The following is a 24,030-nucleotide window of genomic DNA, read 5'->3' as shown; positions in this document are numbered from 1 at the left end:
TTGTATTGAAAATAAATAAATAAAAATAAGGAGGAAAGCGTGGTATTCAATTGCTTATCAGTACAGCTACACACCTTTTCACATATAAATTGACCTGCAGACAGGTTTTCAATTTGACATGCAAGTTACAGCTCATGAATTGGAGAAGGTGAGTCACCTACACATGATCACTTGTGTTTTGAGGTAAAAACCATTAAGGGGTGGTAGGGCACGGATTGAGATTTCACTTGTGAAATAACACGCTGTCATGAGAGCGCCCATCATTAAACATTAATTAACAATTTGAGTGCTGGAGCACAATTTGCAAGGGTTCTAGCAGCTTATGAAATGTATTGATGTTCATGTCTTTCCTCCATGTCAGGATTTGTGTAGAGAAAACTCCTCCTGTTATTAGAAAGATGGAACCATTTGATGGCAGGCTGGGTAGAACACAGATCATACCATCTGTGGGGGTGATAATCAAATTAAAATAACATGCTATGCCAATTTAGTTCCGGTTGGTAATGTTCTGATGTTCTGATACAGGGGGGATACTTGTGTATCATTTGTGCCTCACATTTTCTGGTTTAGGGTTAGGTATGACTTTTTCGTACCTGCAAATGCTCTACAAAACATATTGAACTTTTGTCAATTACTGCAGCTAACATATAGAAAATGAAGTTCAGAGGATGGGTAAATACAGAAATTGTTAAAATGGTTGAATTGTTAAATATGAATGTTTTTAAGGAAAATATGGAACAAATACAGGTACAACCAAACAGTTCTCTTGCACCACCTATTGGACCATTGTCAAAACACATCACACACAATAGGTAATATACTTACCTGTACATCCTGCTTTAATGTGGAGGTGGAATGCTGTATTTGATTAAATAATAGCCTTTAGCATCTCTCTTTCATGCTTTTATCACTACTTCCTGTGCTGGATTGATTATACACAAATGCTATAATGACTATACTTATAAAAGCTTCAGCTAAAAGGAAATGTAATAATAGTAATGATATTGATAGCCAACCAGAGGGGCTTTTGGTCAAATTTATTTTGAAGATGTTTAATTGACATATTTCCAGGAATTGTCTTAACAATTGTATCTTCCACTATCCCCCCCCCCCCCCCCCCCCAACAACCAGGAGTAAATGAACGTTGTTTCTTTTAACTTAATTGTCACACAAACTGTACAATATGTGAATAAACTGTAGCACAAGGGATACAAATGTTCGACTTGAGTACTCTTGAATAGACCTATTTGTAGTCTCTTTCATTTTTTTTTTACATTTGATCAAAGATGTATTATCTCTAAAATCACATTCAGAGATTTTACAGTGTTCATTTTTCATTGTTTTTCTTTAAAAACACCTTTCCGTGTGCTTCAACTCCCAAGCCTTGAACATGTCAGCATTGTCATCAGCGGTGCTACGCTGCAGGAGTCCTCTTCAGAAGAGACATACAAACCATGCTCCAAGACATATGAAGGCATTTCATACAATCAAATATATTGATTAAAAACAGTCAGAGAAAACGGGTATCTTACATAATATTTTCAGAAGCAAACACAGAGACATAAGGCAGATAAAAGGGGAAGTGTAGTAAAAGGCCAGCTAACTGAAAAGAACAGCACTATTTGCAGCAAGACATGGTTGAGTGGCATGAGAATACATCGCATTGTTCCATAAGTGGCTCTCTTTGAGTGGTCCTTTCTGCTATATCATTTCCTTTTCTGTCTCAGATAATGAAGAAACCAATGAAAAGGACGTGGTAGGGAATAAATATGAACAACAATACAAAAAAATTGAGGGTCCTTCAGTTCAACCTTCATCTTTTGTGGAGCTATCCTCTAGATCCTCATCGCTGTCTAAATCACTGTGAAGCCTCTTGGCCATGTCGTTTCTGCGTCTTTCCTCTTTATTCCCCTTCTTCAGCCGGACTGGAAATGGTTTCACTGGTTAAAAAAACAAAAACAGGATCAGTATTTTTAACGTGAATTAATTACAAATATTCCCTTTTTTAACCAGAAAATGAATGTCCTCATCTTTCGTTTTCTTCCATTTAGTCACTTCTAAGAAACCTAAGCACCCCTCCTGATGTTTGTCCTTTAACTCTAACCTGCTGATGGAACAAATTGGTCTTCAGCTCCGCCGCCATTATCGCTGTGACTGGCGCTAACCGTCACTTTCTGTTCCTCGTCTGTGACAATTCGCTGTCTCGCACTCTCAAAAACAGACTTAATGACAATGGAATCCTCATAGATCTGCAGTGGTAAACAGAGACACATAAACAGCGTGGGTGGTTCTTCACAGGATCCAAAACCATTATTAGAACAATAACAGAATGGAGACTGAGAACAATAATTGTGTTGCATTCAAATATAAATGTTTCTATTGTTATCACCTGAGATCCCTCCAGGTTATAGGTCTGAGCATTGTGACACAGGAGGAAGACGTCCTTCTCCAAATCCACCACACTTCTGTACTTGTGATTACGCACACGTTCCTGTGAGGCAGAGGCATCAAAACAAGAAATCACTTTTCAGCTTCAACTGTTCAATCAAGCCTTTAATAAGCATTTGTCGAGATGGTATTTTCCTCAAGCAAGTAGCTTAAATCGTTTTTTACCAAGAGATAATTGATGAGATCAGAACCACTTTCATAACTGTACACTTAATGTTAAGGTTAGCACCACCTGCTGAGCATCAAGAAGAAGAGGGAAACAGCTAAATGGCACTTTCCAAAGGTCAAAATGAATCTGCCTACCAGCATCTCAAAGTCCAAACACAAACACAGGTTTTTTCTTTTAAAGAAACTTGTTTTTTGCGTTTCTGCTTTTTTAAACGTTTTTTTCTCCCACACACAAATAGCATTTTATGACACTGCAAGAAGAATTTTAAAAAAGCTACAATTCTTTGGAAACGATGTTTTCAGTGTTGCAAGGTTTGTTTCTTGGTCCTGCAACAATTTAGTCAAGCCTACAATTTAAAAATGTAATGTTGGTATTCATATTTTAACTCAGAGGATACCTAGTTGGATAACCCAATGGGTATTTAAATATATATATATGTGAAATATAATACATTCATAAAAGTTTCAGTGCAAACTACTCTAAAGTTTTTCTTCAAATTGAAAGACGATTCAGAATGTATTGGCATCACACTATCTCTTACAACTTTTGAAATCATTCTCTCAATCAGTATTTACTGAAGAAGTGTTTGAATATTCCATGCACACACCTGTCTTTTGATGCATTGTATATCTGCTCGAGTTTCATCTCCCTTTATGTGAGTTTCTGTTAGAAGATAAGATAGCAGGGATGTCTGTGTGTGAGTTGTGAGGCGTTCAGGGACACCTACCCTGATCCTCCTGAAGTCCACAGGCTTCCGGATCAGCTCGTAGTACTCTGGGACCTCCTTCTTAGAGGGGAGCTGCACAAAGCCTTTGCTGATCTGTCGACCCAAGCTGGAAGCACAATGTGACAGTTCACTTTTCATTTAATTTATCTGATTCTCTTGTCAGTGTTTGATTGAAATGGAATTAGCAAATGCTAGCATGCTAACATGCTACGGTTAGCTCAAAGCACTACTTTGAAACAGTGTTTCATGGCAATTATTGCATCTTATTACTATAGTCCATTTTACAGACAAGTCAAATAAATCTGATTTTTAAAAAAATGTAAATATAAAAAAAGTAAAACATAAGCTTTTCTTTAGCATTTTGGGATGAATACATAATAAATTCATGTTTATATTGAAATGAATAAATGAATGTATGGGTCATGATGTTGTTTTCACACCTGGTCAAATGATCAGGCCCTGGGTTTGAGGATTTCAGGGACAGCTAGTTGATGCGTTTGGACTTACATGTAGTTGCATCACAGTGTCATGACAGAGTCCGTAAATAACTGAGCGCCCTCACCCGTCCTTGTAGTTGATGACCATGTCTACCAGAGTGCTCAGAGTTCTGGTGAGTTCAGGAGGGTTCGGAGGTAGTTTCTCAGCAGGTGGGCGTCCTCGCTTCCTTTTGACCGTTTCCCCTGTTTCCTGCCCGGCCTGCAGGTCTGTCTCCCCATGATGATCACTTTTACGCTTCTTTAGACTGATGTCCTCCTCCATCGCCTCCAGGGAACCGTTCTCTGCTGCCTCAGGCTGCAGGGAGAGGAAGCCACATCCAACACACTCAGACAAACTTATAGCGGGAGAGTAAGGCAAATGTTACTGTTTATGTTGTACACACAAAGCCTATATGTGCTCCCTTTGTTAATCAGGTTGCACCTAACATTACATGAACAATGAAAACATGAAAAGGGAGAACTGTGATAGATTTCCATTCAAAGCTGTACCGTTCCCATTCAGTTGAACTCCACCTGTGATTTTCATGTGACAGTTGGGATGCTCAGAAACTGCTAAACACTGTATTTATTTTTGAAAATAAATTGATCTTTTAGAAAAACTGAAGCACTTTTGACAGCAATCTATAGAATTGAAGTCCTTCAAAAAACACTTATACCATTTTGTTGACTTGAACAAATCTGTAAAACTGAGTTTCTCCACAATTACATTAATCTCAAGTTAACCAGAGACATACTCGTAAAGTTATTCAGCATATAAAAAAAACATATCAACCAAGACATGTCGAGCAACTAAGACAAAAACCAACTAGTCAACAAATCGACTAAGAGGGGGCATAGCTAACATTCTCCGGCAAATAAGCAGTACATGGAGTTCAAGCATCCAGAAGTACATTTGTATTTAAATTAAAGAGCGTTTAATTTATTTAACACAATAGCACACAAACGTGCATGGACTGGGGCGACCCAACTGCTGTGCTGTCTCTGCAAATTTAGGACAGATAATTTTTTCTGGAGGCTTTGATGTCAGATGATTATCGAGGGAAGGCAGTATTTTTTTTTGATGAACATCAAATGTGAATGCATTATAAGGAGCCATGTTATGCCACCACAAATAGTAAAAATGCAGTAAATAAACAATATTTTTCCTGGTTCTTCACAAAATATCAAAATATGAAATAGAAACAAAATGTTCGGTGTGCCTTTTGATGTCTGCTGCATGCCGAGTTGTTTTCAACCATTTCATCACCCCTTTTCAAAATATCTGCTGCAACCACTGTATTTTTCACAAAGGCAATTAGAGACCCGCAACATGAGTATGCATGCAGCAGCTCAGCAGCAGCCCGGCTGGAGTGCAGAGGAGGAGGAATTACAGAAGGCATGCTGTCCAATCCAAACAGCACATTGATGCATCAATCATCCAGTCTCATACAGTACAAGCACACCAACATTTACATCCTATAATAAAGCATGCACTTGGAGGAAATCATTTTTCTCAAGGACAAAGATTAAAGCATGTTGGAAGATTGTATTTTGCACTGAGGAGCAGCACTGTACAGAACTATAATAATTACAACAGCTTCAAACAATAGAACTGATGGTGACAAAATGCATGATGCACATCCTGACCAAAAATACATGGCAGAGGATTGAGTAACAATAGAAATCCTGTTCATCATCGCTCGGCTCAAATGAAGGCTTTAAAAGCCCCGCTGCTCCCTCTGAAGGGCTGCAGTCGTTCACAGGAACACTGGAGGGATGGAGGGTAATCCTAAAAGATGTATAACACAGCTGAGCCGCCTCATTGACTGTGCATGTGTGTGTGTGCATGTGCTGCTCCATGCTATCTCCTATAACAAGCCTGCCTCTTTCCAGACTTATCTGGCAAAGATTCCCTCTCATCTGTTACAACACACACACACCCCCTCTCTCCCCCTGCTCTCACTCACACACAGACAGACAGAAAGACAGACAGGAATAAACTCACTCTCCTTTCCCAAGCCAGCGAGCGCGCGCGCACACACACGCACGCACACACACACACAACACACACACACACACACACACACACACACACACACACACACACACACACACACACACACACACACACACATTCAAACACACATTTCATCCATCTCTTCCTCTCTTTCCCATGCGATGTAGCCTGGCTGAATCTTGAGAGGAAAGACATGGAGGAGCATATTTACCTGAGTGCAATGTGCAGGCTGGCTACCAGGATCGGCTGCAGCTGTTGGGGAGAGAATTAGCAAGCCAGCATAGCGGCGAGCTGCTAGTCTCTTCATCAGCTGATCACTCAGAAGCAGAGCCCAGAAGGGGGGAGAATAAAAGCGCTATGTTTTCATAAACAAATCAATGGGCTGGGGGGAAATAGAAATGCCATACCCATCTCCTGTCTGCAGCTCTCCGAAGTCTTTTTCCTGACTCTGGAAGGCCCCGAGCTTGTCTCCCTCTGCATGTTTTTAATATCGACTGATGCCAGACGGTTTTTTCCCCTCTTCCTACCCTGCTGTTAAAGTTATCGGCTCCATTTTTTTTTTTTTTAATTTTGCATTTCAGTGGGAACGTGTCAGCTAGTGCAGGGATCTGAGGAACATGAGTCCAGCCTTCAGACACATAGGACACTTAGATCATGGGCTAAGTGTGCACGTTTTGGAGCGCGTAATCGCCAAGGGGACACAGGGTCAGAGCCCTTGTGATTTGTGTAATGACCAAATACGAAAACAAATGCTGCAAAATTAAATATGTCACCCTAAATCCTTACTTTTTAAAAGAAATTGCACTCAATCTTTTTATTTGTATAGTTATAGTTTACATTACATTGTTGTGTGGTTGGACAAAAACACGGGTGGCCACTGGTCTGAAACTATCTCTGGTGCATGGTCCTATGGTGTTGTAACTAAGTACTCAAGTACTGTACTTGTTTAGAATTTTGAGGTACTGTACTTTAATCGAGTATTTCAATTGCTACTCTATACTTATTCTCCTCTACAATTCAGAGGTAAATATTTTACTCCACTAAATCTGTGTAATAGGCTACCTTTTATTTACTTTGCAGTTATAGATAATTATTAAAATCTATGATCTACAAGAATTTAGTTACACCTGGGTAAAATTCACAACCTTGCAGTAGATAAAAAAAATAGCTCCACTTTCACCAGCTTGACGAACCCACCATGCATAAATATTTAAAATAAAACACGTAATACATATGATTGTGAAATGGGACGATCTGCACTTTTGGTACTTAAGTAAGTATTTTTAGATACCAATACTTTTGTACTTACTTGAGTAACATTTTGAATAGTACACTGAAAAAATAGAAACGTTGACTTTAATTACATTTATTATGTCAACAAATTACACATAATGTATTAGTTTAGTTGAAAGCAGTAATTTTATGTAAGTTTAAATAAAAATATTAGGTTCAACTTAATATTATTGCTTTCAACTAACGTAATACAGTTATGTTAAATCTGTTGACATTTTATTAAAGACAATTTGAAATGTTTTCAGTGTCCAGGACTTTTACTTCAGAGTATTCCTACACTCTGATACTTCTACTTTTACTTAAGTACAAGATCTGAGTACTTCTTCCACCTCTGGTCCTAATTGCTTGCATCTAACATGTAGCTGATGGTTTAAAGAACATCGTTTGATAGTTTCTATAAAACAAAACTATAGTGGACTGTGTGTCTGGCCTGTGCAACATCTGGATTAAAACAGACAGGCTGACCAGTGAATCGATTGGTTACTTCTGGATAACGAAACCATAAAGACCTTCTGATTCTGGGCGGCTTCATTTGCCAAATCAAGAGCATTCACCATTAATCATTTATTCGTAACATTATTCATTCGTATACGCATTTTACTGCAACCTTAGAATATGTAAATGAAGTGCTAATTTATGTCTTGTTAAGTTTCACAGCTTCGTTATGTTACATATGCCCTCATCTGCGCCCCAGCCCAAAGTCTAACTGAAGATGTCTCCCTTGTTTCTATACAGCCAGAGCATTCCGGCATGGTGACTAATGCATTCATTTGGACTCAGATAAGATGTCATTTCTGTGCCAAGACACAAAGGGAAAATATCTCCATAACACTAATCTGCTGAGCTGTAACAACTGTAGCAAAACAGCCATGCTTTTCTAGTTTGGACCGATATTAAAAACATCTGGTTTCTGTGAATCAATTGTTGTTTTTTCCAAGCGTGCCACAAAATGCTGCAGCAAAACAGCAAACTATGTCAGAATTCGCATCACAGGAAAACAGCACAGACCATGCCACACAGTGAAGTTCTGAACTGAATTCCCTCTAGGGGACCAGTAAAGGGTCCTATTCCTCTTCTAGCAGCTGGCCAAGGCCTTTTGTCATTCTTAACCCTGCAGGGTGTATTTTTACATTACATTCATGCTATCCAAAGAAAGGCCTTAGAATAGAACCACAAATATACCACCTCTGAATCAACAGCTAGTATAGGCACTCACTGTTGGATGTCTTGGATGATATTAGCAGTCTTTTTCATACTCTTATAGCCTCTGGTCTGTATATCAAAACAAAATGCATTTTTTCTAACAAATTCTCTTAAAAGTCACTTTAAATCTCATGTATTTCTTTAATAGATTAATATGAAGGACATTGCATTCAGTGTTGTTATATTCTTAGATAAAAATGTAAATGGCTTTATTATCTTCAGTCACCATGAAAAACATTTTATTTCTCGACCATTCTGTATTTGCATGTGTACTACAGAATACAAGAATACTTTTTACATAAAAAAACAAGGTCAAGGTCTCATGTTTTCTATTATAACAAGTGGAAATTGTGGGGAAATATCAGAAATACTCCTTTTCCTATCAGCCGCTGAAGAGGCAGCAGCTGGCAGTCAAGGTAAACAAGCTTCCTCCTGTAGCTTACAAATAATGTTATTAGTAGAAGTATTGACGAGTAAAAACAGGCATCTGAACGGACAGAAGTGACACACGTGTTGGATAACATGCAGTTTAGCCTGCTTCAGCTGACAAGATAATGAGTTGTCTAGCCGCTCACTGACGTCAGCAGAGCACTTCCATCCATGGAGAGCTGATGGGGTTTTGGTAAATGAATGCAGATGGGGCGTGCAATTTAAATGTGTCCCCTGTTTTGTGACTTTATCTTAGAGGAGAAGACACATGAGATTTAGAGGGCAGATATTAGAAGCTGGACATGATAGATTTATTATTTACAAACAAAGCTGACAGAATAATTAAAACCTACAACTTCCTGACTGGTCTTTCTGACCATAATCTTGTTCTTTTTGCCAGGAAACTCACAAAAAAAAGGTTCATGGCCACACCTAAAACCCCTGCCTCCGGTTCTCGCTTCATCCCTAAAAACCTGCAACAACGTACAATGTCTTCCTTCTCAAGGAGAGGGTGCCTTAGGGACAACACTCCCTGTTCACTCACGACTGCGTGGCCATACACAGCTCCAACATCATCGTGAAGTTAGCTGACGACACGACCGCCATCGGCCAGATCACAGACGGCGATGAGACGGCGTACAGAGAGGTCGAAAACCTGACATCTTGGTGCCAGGATAACAACCTCCATCTCAACGTCAGCAAAACCAAGGAGCTGATTGTGGATTACAGGAAGCAGCAGGGAGAGGGACACGCCCCCATCACCGTCAATGGGACTATGGTGGAGAGAGTCAGCAGCTTCAGGTTCCTCAGTGTCCACATCACTGAGTACCTGACATGGACTCTTCACACCACCCCCCATCACCAAAACAGCTCAACAGCGGCTCTTCTTCCTCCGCAGGCTGAGGAGGTTCAACATGGACTCCAGGATACTCTGCAACTTCTACAGGTGCACCATAGAGAGCATCCTGACCTCCTACAGATGCACCATAGAGAGCATCCTGACCTTCTACAGGTGCTCCATAGAGAGGATCCTGACCTTCTACAGGTGCACCATAGAGAGGATCCTGACCTTCTACAGGTGCACCATAGAGAGCATCCTGACCTTCTACAGGTGCACCATAGAGAGCATCCTGACCTTCTACAGGTGCACCATAGAGAACATCCTGACCTTCTACAGGTGCACCATAGAGAGCATCCTGACCTTCTACAGGTGCACCATAGAGAGCATCCTGACCTTCTACAGGTGCTCCATAGAGAGGATCCTGACCTTCTACAGGTGCACCATAGAGAGGACTCCTGACCTTCTACAGGTGCACCATAGAGAGCACCCTGACCTTCTACAGGTGCACCATAGAGAGCATCCTGACCTTCTACAGGTGCACCATAGAGAGCATCCTGACCTTCTACAGGTGCACCATAGAGGAGGATCCTGACCTTCTACAGGTGCACCATAGAGAGGGATCCTGACCTTCTACAGGTGCACCATAGAGAGCATCCTGACCTTCTACAGGTGCACCATAGAGAGCATCCTGACCTTCTACAGGTGCACCCTAGAGAGGATCCTGACCTTCTACAGGTGCACCATAGAGAGCATCCTGACTGGCTTCATCGCCCTCAATCGTAAGGCTTTACAGAGTGTAGTGAAAACTGCACAGAACATCACCAGGACGGAGCTGCCCTCCATGGAGGACCTCTACTACCAGCGGCTCAGGAAGAAAGCCCTCAGGATTATCAAAGACCCCCATCACCCCAGCCACAAACTATTCTGTCTGCTGCCGTCTGGCAGGCGTTACCACAGCATCAGGACTAAAACCACCAGATTCAGAGACAGCTTCATCCCACAATAAGACTGTTAAACACCTGAACTGCTGAAACAACATCCATCCATTTACACACGGCATCTATTGCACGTCTGTCCGTCCTGGGAGAGGGATCCCTCCTCTGTTGCTCTCCCTGAGGTTTCTCCCATGTTCCCCTTTAAACTGTGGGTTTTCTCTGGAAGTTTTTCCTTGTACGATGTGAGGGTCTAAGGACAGAGGGTGTCGTATTGTCATACTGATATTTTGTACAAACTGTAAAGTCCACTGAGACAAATGTAACATTTGTGATATTGGGCTATATAAATAAACATTGATTGATTGATAACATTCTGCTACTTAGTAATCATTTATCTATTTACCTAATATATCATTCCAATAGCTTGCATATAGACTCTTGTTTCACTATTTCACTTTTTTTAAACTATTCCTTTCTTTTTGCATTTACTTTTAATATTTACTTGCACCATATTTTTCAGTTTTTCTGTAATATTGTGTTGCACTGTTGGAGAAGCCTGCACTCTAAAAACAAATGCCTTGGCTCAACAAAGAAAATCAACGCAACAGTTTGCATCGATGTTTATTGAGTTAAGACAACTTCTAATGAAATTGTCTGAAAGCAACAAAGTTATTTGAGTTAGAGGAGAAGGCTTTTCCTCTACAATCAGAGGTGTTTTTAATTACCACTTACTTAATAATTGGTAGCATGAACACAAGTTTTTAAGTTGATTACTCAAAAAATGAAGTTGCTCCAACTTGTTTTACCACATGATTTAAAAGGATTTTAAGTTGTATGTACTAAATTACCATCATTGTGAACACACGTTTTTAAGTTGACAACCATTTATAAATGAAGTTGCTCCAAATACATTGTATTCAATAGTTTTTTTCTCTTAGCTTTTTCATGTTTTTGCCTTTTTAGAGAAAGAAACTAATTGATTCTACAACACAAATATTAGGCAATTCACTTTTTATTTTGAACTGCAGTTGTTTATTTCAACACATGATGTTTCAATCAGGAGAGAATTCATTATGTTTGAACATTTATTGACACATACCATATGATAAGGTGCATGAACACCTGAAATCACAGCTGACTGCAGGAGAGAGGAGAACCATTTTATAGTTGGGCTGCAGCACGTTGATTGGCTGCTGGAGAATGAGGTGAAATGTAATAGGTTAAAGAGAACGCCTGTGATGAGCTGATTATATGCAGCTGCGGAGTGAATGTATATACACCCAGTCTTCCTGAAAGAACTTGCGCTGAGCTTCATTTCAATCTTGAAAAAAAAGATAAATAACACAAATTTAAATTTCCCCACAAATAATAAATAAACACATTAGCCGTATTACCATGGGACATGGGGACACAGCAAATACATGGTGCCATCACAACGAAGTTAGAAGCCTTTGCATATTTAAAACCAGTGCCAAATACGTCACATCTGTAAAGTTTTTGTAAAACTACAGAAACAAGCTCTCAATGGCCACCAATCTGCAGATCACACACATCCATTTCACAAGAGATGTAACAAAGATGTTTACACTGCCGACAGTGTATTTTATTTCAAACAGTATGAACACATTTAACGCAGAATGCTTGCTCATTCATTTGTTTCCCTCCACCACGATGGTTGCCATCGTATGGTCAGACCCTGGGGTGGACCGGTCACTGATGAAGGCGATATTCATGTCCTTTTGAAGCACATTAAATAATAGGTTAGCGCATAAGAGATAATGAATTAGGTAACTGCATACATAAACTGTCACTCTTAGCTAATTCAGAGCCATTATTACCAGCTGCTAAAGCAACGCTGGTATTATTTTCACCTATTGAGTCTGCATGTGTGTGTCGTCATGGCAATGTGGTCCTGAAGACACACAGAGGTGGTTATGAGTACTTTGCCTAGGACAGATTTTGTCAATCCCAACCAAGAGTATCTTCTCATCTTTTTAGCAGGTTCCATACAATATGTGAACTGGTTAAGTGAAGAGCAGAAGCCACTTTTCAAATGTTACACAATCCTTTTCCCATGCCATTGCTGTCAACACCTATCCATGCTGAACGTTGCTAAGATATTATTGATTGGGGTGTGGCCAAAAGTGCAATATGCTTCAAAATGTAGCTGACAGAGAGCAGTGCTTTTGTCCTGTGTTTTTACACTGTGCCCATGTATTTTATTTTATTTCAAGATTTTTAATTACGTCGCTAAACTCCTTGAAAAGGTCCTCTTCCTTTTCTCCAAGGTACACGACAAGGCAGCGGATGGCTATAGTTCTCTGCGTACTTCAATTGTATTGTGCTATTTTTGAAAAAGGAAAAAAAGAGAAATGACCTAAATGAATATATTCTGAATGGGTGACTGCCAACAACTTGCATTTCAATGACAACTCTAAATAACGATCCTACCTCAAGAAGCATGTCCTTGATCTGCTTCACCGAGATTCATTTTTTAATAAAAAGCGATATCACAATAGTAACCAAAGTATTTGTACTCTCACAGTAGCCTCTACTACTTTGTATCCTCTCACAGAACTATTCACAGTTCAAAGGCTGCTAATGTTGGTCAAACAGCAATTTGCCTATACAGTGCAACTACAAGGCTACACTGTAAAATATTTGGCTGTAAAATTAGAGTAAATTACTGGCTACTAGTTTCACAGTAATTGACTGTAAATATTTCACAGTAATTGACTGTAAATATTTCACAGTAATTTACTGTAGATATTTTACAGTAAATTAGAATAAAAGTACAACTAAATACTGTGACTTTACAGTTGCCATGCCCATGGAATTACTGTGATATAGCAGTACAGAGCTGTGGTATTATGGTACCTTGCTGTACATAAATTACAGTAATTATTTGTATTTTCACACTTTTACTGTAGAAGTAATGCAACACAGTAGCCAGTAATTTACTGTAAATATAAAAATGTAAATAATACGATAATATATTGTAAATTTGACTAGTTAATTGGGATTTTACCATAACTACACAATTGAATCAGCTCAATCAACAAAGAAAAACAAAGAAAATGCCCATTTTAACTTTGTATTACTCCATTGAAGTGCAAAGTACATTTCACAGTGGCTTGGACACGGCCCCAACCTCTACTCCGCGTTAGTGGCTCGTGCTGAGACCCACAACATGAAAGAATACACGCAATAACCGGTACTTGCTAACGAGCATTTATTGATAATCAGCCATTTGCTCACACAAACGAAACAAAAAGAGGTCTGGAGGACTGGCCAAAAGGAACAAACAGAAGGAGGGAACCCGAGCCAGCCACACCACGGGCCGTAGGACCCAGAGCTTCACCCCCCTAACCAGAAATCAATTATAAACCCTATGGGAAACAAAATAAAGCCGCGAAAACTGGACTACCAGGTCCTCCAGGCTGAACATAAACACATCTGCAAAAATATGGCCTACAGCTCAAAATGGCAAAGAGGTATTCTAAGGAGAGTGTCTCCCGACGTTAGGATAGGCGAGACATCCTTCTCCTCCAGCTTCTCTTTATATACACGGCTGAGTGGAATTTGGAACACCTGGGCAGAGGCGGAGCCAGGGGCAGACCAGGTGCACCTGGGCAGAGGCGGAGCCAGGGGCAGACCAGGTGCACCTGGGCAGAGGCGGAGCCAGGGGCAGACCAGGTGCACCTGGGCAGAGGCGGAGCCAGGGGCAGACCAGGTGCACCTGGGCAGAGGCGGAGCCAGGGGCAGACCAGGTGCACCTGTGCAGCAGGGGGACAGAAAAGAAAACAAGGAGGGGAGCACTTGTCTACACAGACATCCACTCGAAGTCAACAATTTTTCTGAAGAATGTGCTGACATGGGGGTTTAAATTGCCATGCCTCTGTTTGGCTTTCGAGCCCGTCTTGGGGTTAATGCCCAGGAAGCACCTGAAAACAATAAGCCAAGACAACAATTTAAATGTTACATATTTATATGTTGCATAGTTTATTTTAAGGCACATGCAGCGGTGCCCCTTTCAATTTAAGTAAAACCTGCACCAAAGAAATAAATTAGTATTTAAAGCCAAGCAAGAGCGATAAAAGCAAGAAAATCACTTAATTTGTTGTGTTATCACAGAGGATGGTCTGAATACAGTATTTTACTATGAAATAATACAGTAACAAGTTGTGAAATCCTGGTAATCATGTATCCTGTACATTCACAGTAATTAACTGTGCCTGCATTGATTTCATTGTGAAATTCAAAATGACAGTATTATATTGTGAACATCACAGGTAAAGACTGTAAAGTGGTAAAACAGTAATTTATTGTAAAATATTACAGCTAAATATTGTGAAATCATGGTAATATTTTACAGTGTATCTACTGTATTTGAATGACAAAAGATGACACTCACCTTAAAATGTCCTTTGTATAGTATTTCTATTTGACTTAACTGTCGGAACTTGTCCAGGCATGTTAAGTGGGAGTGGACTTGAAACCCTTAACTCAAGGTGTAGAACAATGAAGTTATCAAGCCAATTGCATTACTTACTACAACTTGAATTTTGTTTTAAGTCAATTAACGCAGAAATCAGAGTTCAAATTACACACAATATTAAGTTGATGTAATTACCAACATTATTACGTCAACACAACTTATAAATTAATGTTTGCAACTTAAAATGTTTATCTAAATCAATTAACTCACATTTTTATCTTGCAACCATGCATTTAATTAAGTGGAGGTGAAAGGTCGCCTGAATTCGTTTTTAGAGTGTGTGACCTAAGATTTTCATCGACATAACTACTTTGTAGCTATGGTTGTATGACTAATAAGGAACCTTGAACCTTGGAAGGAACATCATCTTCCCTGGCTAAATCTACAGTGCAGGAATGTAATGAAATCCAGAGACCAACTATTAAAGCAGAGCTTGAAATCCGGACTATCCACTGACAGACAGAAATTCACTCATGCTCGTAACAAGGTAACACAAACAATAAGACAGGCCAAAGCAAACTTTTTCATCAATATAATTGAAGGTGCGAAAGGAAAGGTAACAGTAAAACAGTTTGGCAAATCCTAAATAAACTATTAGGTAAAGATAAGAAACAGGAAAATAATGCTCTAGAATTAAAAATCAATGATGCCCTGACAAGAGACCTTGCAGTGTTGGCCAGCTCTCTAAATGAGTATTTTATAAATAGTGCTTTGGACATTACAAAGCTCTTCCCGCCATCTGAGGTCTCACCTAGCCCGATTGTGGATACACGCCCGTTTTTGACCTGCAGGAAATCACAGAGGTGGAGGTAAAAAATATAATTTTAGGATTAAGAGGTTCTAAGGCAAGGGATGCAGATGATTTAGACACCAACTTTATAAAGACACATATCCACGGTCTAATAAAACCAATTACTATGCTAGTGAATCAATCTATTAGCACGAGGGAAGTTCCATCATCCTGGAAGGTGGCCACGGTGACACCAATCTTTAAATCTGGGGATAACGCAATGATGTCCAACTACAGACCAATCAGCATCCTCCCCTGTGTCTCTAAGATAGCTGAGACATGGGTGTCAAAACTAATCACCAAACATTTAGACAAAGGTTTCGCTCCACTCCACCCAATGCAGTTTGCTTTTCGTGCTCACCACTCCACTGAGACAGCTAACTGTGTCTTTTTGGAAAAGGTTCAATCTATGTTGGACACGAGCCCATACAGTAGGTGCTGTCTTCCTTGATCTCAGGAGGGCTTTTGACACTGTTGACCACCAAGTGCTTCTTACAAAGCTGACGTATTTAAATTTTTCGGCGGATTCAATTCAGTGTGTTGAGTCTTACAGTACTTATCGAACAGAAAACAGTGTATTTTGGTCAACGGTACCAAATCCCCCTATACCTTGTCAACCCTGTTGGGGTTCCACAAGGTTCCATTCTTGGACCATTACTGTTTTCTCTGTACATTAATGACTTGCCTAATGTATGTCTTGATTTTAATGTACAAATGTATGCCGATGATGCGGTCATCTTTGTACACGGGAAAAATACTGAAATAATTACATCCTGTCTCTCAACTGCTTTGGACAAGGTTCAACACTGGCTGAACAACATTTGCTTACAGTTAAATGCAAAAAAAAAACAGTATGCATGATGTTCAGTAAACGACCAGTCAAAATCGAAGGATCCAATGTGTTTTTAAACGGAGCAGAATTAGAACTAGTCCCCCACTTCAAGTATCTTGGAGTCATAATGGACTCGAACTTGACTTTTAAGAAACATATTAAGAAAGTATCCAATACTATTAAATTCAACTTGCAACATGTTAAGCAAATGAGACCCTTCTTAACTGTCAATTCTGCAAAGTCATACCTCCACTGTTTGATTCTATCCCACATTGAATAGTGTTTGACAAACTGGTCGTTTGCTTGTGCCACAAACCTGAAACCAATAGAACAGCTGTGCAAGAGAGCTATCAAGGTGTTTGACAGAAAGTCAACCACCACTGTACCATCCTTGAAAAACACAATTTCTTGAGTTTTGACAATTTTAAGTCTTTTAAAAGTATGTGTTTTATTTATAAATGTTTACATGGACTGGCCCCCTCTCCCTTAGGGGAATTCATCCACAGAAAACACACTGGACGCTGCACTAGGTCAGAAACCAGAGGAGACTGTGAAGTTCACCGCAGACGGACCACTTTTGGACAAAATGTCCTCTCCATTAAAGGCAGCTCTTTGTGGAACAGCCTCCCAACTGAGATACGGGATTGTCCCACTCTCAATAGCTTTAAAGGTCAACTCAAAGAATGGTCGAGAAACAACCAGACGTGCGATCACCGCTAAATGCACTTTAACACAGGGGTATCTCCTCTTGCACTTTATGTAGCACTTTTATCTTTTCTTGCACTTTATATGTCGTAGCTGCTATATGTGGTAAATAATTGTGTATGCTGCTCTTGCTCTTTTGCACTTTTTGCATATCATGTATTTTGTTTTTGCTATGTTTGTAAAATGTAATCTTCTTAAATGTTTTATGTGAGGGACTGCGGATGGAAATTAGCTCAAAGCTAAATCTGGCACTGTTACGCTTAACACATTTTAATGTTTAAAGTGTTCATTATTGTGCATTGTCCCTGCCAAATAAACCATTAAATGACTATAATTTACAGGTTTAATCGCTAAGAAAAGAGGTTGCATTGTGTCTTGTTTTCTTAAAGAGACACATATTGTGAAGCAGAGGAATTAGACCATAATTTAACTGCAAGAACCTTAACATATGCACCACTTGCAGGCTTGAAATAATAAATCAAAGGCAGCAAACGAATCATAAGCCAGCCAAAGTCAAACACATGCAACATACTCTATGCTCTTGTGAACAGAAGACCTAAACACACTGAAAAAGCACTTATTTTTAATGGTGTTTTTTATATACACAGTGGATATTCATTGCTTGCCAGTTTCATTTGACATTTAATATTTTTGTTTCACAAAATGAAAAAGAAGGTAGCCCTTATCATTGTTATTTTTGCTTCTATTCTAATGAGGTGTAGTGATGTTTCTATTCAGTGTGTTCATGTAAAGTGACTGGGTCAGCTAACAAGGATCAAAGAGAGGTATCATGTCATTAGGTTCCCATAACCACTTGCTCAAAACCGCTGAGTGTTGCCATGGCAACGGCACATTTTGATGGTAGACCTCCTACAGTTGATCATGGTATTTTATTGCTGTAGCTGGAAAGTGCTCTCAGTCACACTTGCAAAAGCACTCAGTAATGTGGCACAGAAACGGGAGGGAATGACAACATCATGCAGACATCATCCCCTGCCTCTTATCACGTCCAACTTAAAAACCTATGCATAAGGGAAATGTACGGAGCCCTGGAGGGTTCATAGAGAGAAAAATAAATAAAAAGTGGCCACGTTTTACTTTCTCGTGCGCACGCTTTAGTAACTCGTGCGCACGCTTTAGTAACTCGTGCGCACGCTTTAGTAACTCGTGCGCACGAGTTACTAAAGCGTGCGCACGAGTTAATAAAGCGTGGCCTCGTTTTGTGTGTGTGTGTGTGTGCGTGTGCTGTTCGTGGTAATTTGAAAACAAATGCCGGTGGTGTCGGATACACACGAACACGCACACAGAGCGGAGCTGAGCACACACATACACACACCCACACACACACACACATCATGCGCCCCGGTGACAGGACATCTCCTTCATAAAGCGAGGGGGAATACTCTGGTAGTTCGATGTGTGTATAGGTGTGTGTGGTTAAACGTAGCAGCCTCGATCTCTATTCAGCGGTTCTAATGAAGGGAACCGCAGTGAAGTAAACAGTAAAAGGCACAGCTCTTTGCAGCTGGTGCTGCTCTTCTCAGATTCTGCTGAGTAACACGTTACTGCCTCCAGTGCCCTGTACGACGAAGCAGAGTCCTGCATCGGGTCGGGTACCCGCGGGTATCCGACGGGTGACCCGCAAAAAAGGTGATTCGCGGGTGGTATTTTTTCAAACGCTTTTTTCCGGGTTCGGTTCTGGGTAAAACAAAGATGATGCGGGTCGGGTCGCGGGTATTGCATAATAAATATATTAAAATAATAATAAATTAGTTTAATGTTTAAAATCCTCAGACCTCTCTCCCGCGGGACCGCGCATAATCATAACCTCTGCAGCGCATCAATCTGCTGCTGTGCGCGCCACATTCGAAATGGCTGAGCTGAAGCTCTCTAGCGGAGAATACAGCATTTTCAATAACACTTCCTCAAGAGCGAAATCCAACGTCTGGGAGGCTTTTTGTGTCATCCTAGATGGAGAAAATAACCAACATCCCACGCTTTTTGAGACAAATATGCAACTGCGTGTGTTAATAATTGCACGTTTTCACTGCTCATAGGCTATGCGGGTTCGGGTCGGGTTGCGGATCTTGTGCCGACGGGTCGGGTCGGGTTGCGGAACTAATTGGCAATATGTGCGGGTAGCGGGGCGGGTTCGGTATTGCACGTCGCGGGTGCGGGGCGGGAGCGGGTCTTGAAAATCAGACCCGTGCAGGACTCTGCGACGAAGCCAGTTCAACAGACCCTGGACCTGAATATGTTCGATTTACCCGGCTTAACTGACCCTAACAAACGCGATGTCGATAAGCGGTCCTACGAAGCTGGTTATCAACTCAGTAAATCAACCAGGGTTTCTCTGTCCGGCTGAGAGCGCGCTCAGGTGAAAGGGACAGGGTTAGCAACATTTGACCAATCACAAACATGGAGACGCGTGCTGACAGCGCAGCGTCATACTTCATGAATGAATAGTGTAAATAGCCAATCCTGCTTCGTAGTACAGGCCACTGGTGCCGCTGAGATTTCATAAAGTGAAGGAGGTTTTCCTTCTATAAAACAGCTGTGGGCAGCAGATACTGTGAGTCACGGACAGGAATCCCTCAATTTAAATAAAATGAGGCCACACTTTATTAACTCGTGCGCACGCTTTAGTAACTCGTGCGCACGCTTTAGTAACTCGTGCGCACGCTTTAGTAACTCGTGCGCACAAGTTACTAAAGCGTGCGCACGAGAAAGTAAAACGTGGCCACGTTTTATTTATTTTTCTCTCTATGAACCCTCCAGGGCTCCGTAGAAATGCATTTTTTTTGTCGTAAAAAACAAAAGTGAAAGGATGGATACACAACCCACTGTGTCCTGCATGCTCCACTAATGTCAACACTGTATTAATGATTGAATTCTATATCCACACTTTAAAAAGGACTATAGTATTTTATGATTTCTTGTAATTTATTATTATTTAATTTATACTTGTTTACATATGTATTATCAGTGTTCCTATTAAAATTAAACAGTGACATGTGGTGCATGGATAATTCAGAATATAATTTGTTCGTACATTTAATACCAACATGGCCCCACAAACTCTCTCTTCTCCAGCTAGGTCTTATGGAATATGAATTAAAACAGCCTGTACCAGGGAGCAGGTTATTCCGAATGTTTTATTCAATCTTTATAGCTTATTTAAAACTGAAATTCAGTTTTAATTTGAGGAGGTGTGAACACGGAGAGCGCCAAGCATTCTTTGATCAGAACAAAGCCAGTAAAGAATAAGCTAGTCGTTTCTATTGGTCATCTGAACACAGGGTCGGCGTCATGGGGGGTCATTCGCGGGCCATGCCCCCCCAAATGAGTCACTGTGCCCCCCCCAACGCAGGGTGGGCAAGCCTTGTCACTTTGCCGATTTTTTCTTTTTTTTATCATATAGGCTAAGTGAAAACGTTTCCACTAAAGGTTTTTTGTGTGAAATACATCAGAAATAAATAATACAAATATAAAACACAGCCTGAGGTGTGCTCACTGCTGCTCTCTGATTGGTGTGTTGCTTGACCAATGACCCCCGACCTTTTTTTTGTTATCATTACGTGGCTGAGTGTTTAGATGAAAGCCCAGTGACGATCTGTTAATCTGTTACACTGATTATACAGTAAAGCCATCAAAAATAATATGATATACAGTACAGTACAAGTACATGGGTCTCTGTGTTTCATTCAAGCTCTGTGTGTGTGTGGCACGAGCGCATTTTGTGAGTGCGCGAGCGGTAACGTGGAATGTTGTGGTTAGCATCTGGTTAGCTAGCTATGCTAACGGATATAAAGGGCTGTTTCTACACCAAGGTGGAGGAGGGTCCTCTCCTGTCAGACTGAGAGGATCTTATAACGTCAACTCAGTGAGGTAAGGACTCTCTCAGTGTTTAGATAGTTCACTTTAGTGTAAGTTATCTCAGTGGGTCTCAAACGGTTTGGTCACCATTTATGTAAGTATTTTCGAGGAATACCTTTATATGATCATTATAGTTATTAAAGAGAGAATAAATGAAAAACGGGTATGAAATACTATAGGACAGTAACACAAGAATACAGTTTAAAAGGGGAATGATTATTGAAATATCCATAAAGAAAAAGTAAATCTGTTTACAGTTGTGTTTCATATGGATGTTGAGAGATGTATCCATAGATCTCTTCACTTTGCTCTCAAAGTGCACCAGATTGATGCATTTAACTTCAATATTTAAAAAATAATCTTCCTGGGGGAGCATGCCCCCAGACCCTCCTAGAGGAGGTTAGGTCCACCCTCACCTAAAACATGTTCACATGGATAGGATACTAAATACATTTGCACACTTTTTATATGATGGCTTATGTCCATATCAAATCAAATCAAGTTTGATTTATATAGCACATTTTTCAACGATTTTTGGTCGAGCCAAAGTGCTGTATATACAGTATAATACAAAAATAACCTACAGTAAAGACACTTTACAGCAAATACAACAGCACAGTTTGTGCAGAATATCAGTATGAGAAAACGACACCCTCTGTCCTTATATGTTTCTGTTTTGGTGGTCGTGCCACAACCGTGCATGTATGCACAAGTCATAGGTGCACTATACAATAGCACTACACCCTGCAATGTGTGTGAAAGACAATAGACTTTACAGCATGTTTTTTTTAAATTGAAGTTGCGTTGGTGTTTGTGTGTTGGTTGTTGACGGCAGTGTGTGCCCCCCCTTGGTAAATGATTGCCCCCCCCATTCAAGTTGTTCTAGAGCCGACCCTGTCTGAACATATGTTTAAAGCATTGTCAGGCCCTATCCTTACTAATAAGGATACCTAAAGATAATAACAACTAGAACCAAGGGAGGTGAAAGGAAACGAGTGGCGAATGGAGGTGTTAGAGAAAGAACAGGGAGGTAAGCATGATGTTCAGTAAACGACCAGTCAAAATCGAAGGATCCAATGTGTTTTTAAAAGGAGCAGAATTAGAACTAGTCCCCCACTTCAAGTATCTTGGAGTCATAATGGACTCGAACTTGACTTTTAAGAAACATATTAAGAAAGTATCAAATACTATTAAATTCAACTTGCAACATTCAAACAAATTAGACCTTTCAAAACTGTCAATGCTGCAAAATCACTGTATGATTCTATCCCACATTGAATACTGTTTGACAAACTGGTCGTTTGCTTGTGCCACAAACCTGAAACCCATAGAACAGCTGTACAAGAGAGCTATCCAGGTGTTTGACAGAAAGCCATATTCATACCACCACTGTACCATCCTTGAGAAAAACAATTTCTTGAGTTTTGACAATTTTAAGTCTTTTACAAGTATGTGTTTTATTTATAAATGTTTACATGGACTGCCCCCCCCCCCCCCCCCCCCCTTATAGGAATCATCCACAAAAAGACACTGGACGCTGCACTAGGTCAGAAACCAGAGGAGACTGTGAAATCCACTGTAGACGGACCACTTTTGGACAAAATGTCCTTTCCATTAAAGGCAGCTCTTTGTGGAATAGCCTCCCAACTGAGATACGGGATTGTCCCACTCTCAATAGCTTTAAAGGTCAACTCAAAGAATGGTTGAGCAACAAACAGACGTGTAATCACCGCTAAATGCACTTTTATACAGGTGTATCTACTCTTGCACTTTATGTAGCACTTTTATCTCCTCCTGCACTTTATATGTCGTAGCTGCTACATTGTACTGCCATGTGGTAAGTGCTTGTATGCTGCTGATGCTCTTTCTGCATGTCATGTATATTATTCTTGTATGTTGTATGTGAGGGGACTGCGGATGGAAATTAGCTTAAAGCTCAAATCCGGCTAATTTACGCTTGTAAGCATTGTTTTGTTTTAAAGTGTTTATCGATGTGCACTGTCCCGGTTCAAATAAACGATTACAAAAATAAATAAATAAAATAAATCGAACTGGTGTCTGCCAGATGTGAAAATGAGGGAAAGAGGTGTTCATGACCCAGTGAGGTTCAACAGGCATTCTTTCCCCAACTAATTGAGTAACTTATGAACAGCAAATTAAATAAATGTCCATCCCAAACACTGAAACCTTTATTATTATCAACTTTTATTTATCTTCTCATCCAAGCAAGAAAGTTGCGTTTCCAAAAGTTAAAATATTCCTGACAGTAGGCCTACATGTCACCAACAAGACCACCTTTAAAATGACAAAATAAAACATGTTTTTACAACATATCATGCTGTATGATTATTCTATGGAAGCAGTACAGATACAGCAAAAGTATAAACTTAAATACAATTCAATCGTAAAACACAAATAGCCTAAAATAAAAAATACGGATGTCCAAAGTCCCCCTAATTGTTTTACTTAATTGACAAAATGGAAACAATTTATAGCTAATTACTATGTTTGGTCATTTGCATATTATATATGTTTTTGTATAATATTATAATACTATTTTGCATACATATATTAAAAAATATCAGAATAAAATATAATTTGCAAAATAACAATTATAATGATTAAAGAAACATCCATCCATCCATCTTCTCCCGCTTATCCGTGGTCGGGTCGCGGGGGTAGCAGTTCCAGCAGAGAGCCCCAAACTTTCTTTTCCCTGGCGACATCAACCAGCTCTGACTGGGGGATCCCAAGGCGCTCCCAGGCCAGCGAAGAGATATAATCCCTCCAC

At 40.1% G+C, this 24,030-nt stretch overlaps 1 protein-coding gene across 1 annotated transcript; it reads right to left on the bottom strand.

Annotated features, from left to right (window-relative positions):
* Positions 1 to 1,132: 1,132 nt before the first annotated feature.
* On the bottom strand, positions 1,133 to 6,392 carry LOC117561515 (probable global transcription activator SNF2L2). Its single transcript, XM_034239000.1, has 6 exons — positions 6,049 to 6,392; positions 3,907 to 4,136; positions 3,345 to 3,450; positions 2,390 to 2,491; positions 2,105 to 2,249; positions 1,133 to 1,940 (listed from the first exon to the last, which is right to left on the bottom strand). The coding sequence occupies exons 1-6, from the start codon at positions 6,142 to 6,144 to the stop codon at positions 1,807 to 1,809; spliced, it is 813 nt and encodes a 270-aa protein (XP_034094891.1). The 5' UTR covers positions 6,145 to 6,392; the 3' UTR covers positions 1,133 to 1,806.
* Positions 6,393 to 24,030: the final 17,638 nt, after the last annotated feature.

The sequence above is a fragment of the Gymnodraco acuticeps genome, unplaced genomic scaffold (assembly GCF_902827175.1).
Source record: "Gymnodraco acuticeps unplaced genomic scaffold, fGymAcu1.1, whole genome shotgun sequence".
Taxonomy (NCBI): Eukaryota; Metazoa; Chordata; class Actinopteri; order Perciformes; family Bathydraconidae; genus Gymnodraco; species Gymnodraco acuticeps.
Note: the sequence above shows the minus strand (reverse complement) of the source record. Positions and strands in the feature narration are given on the sequence as shown.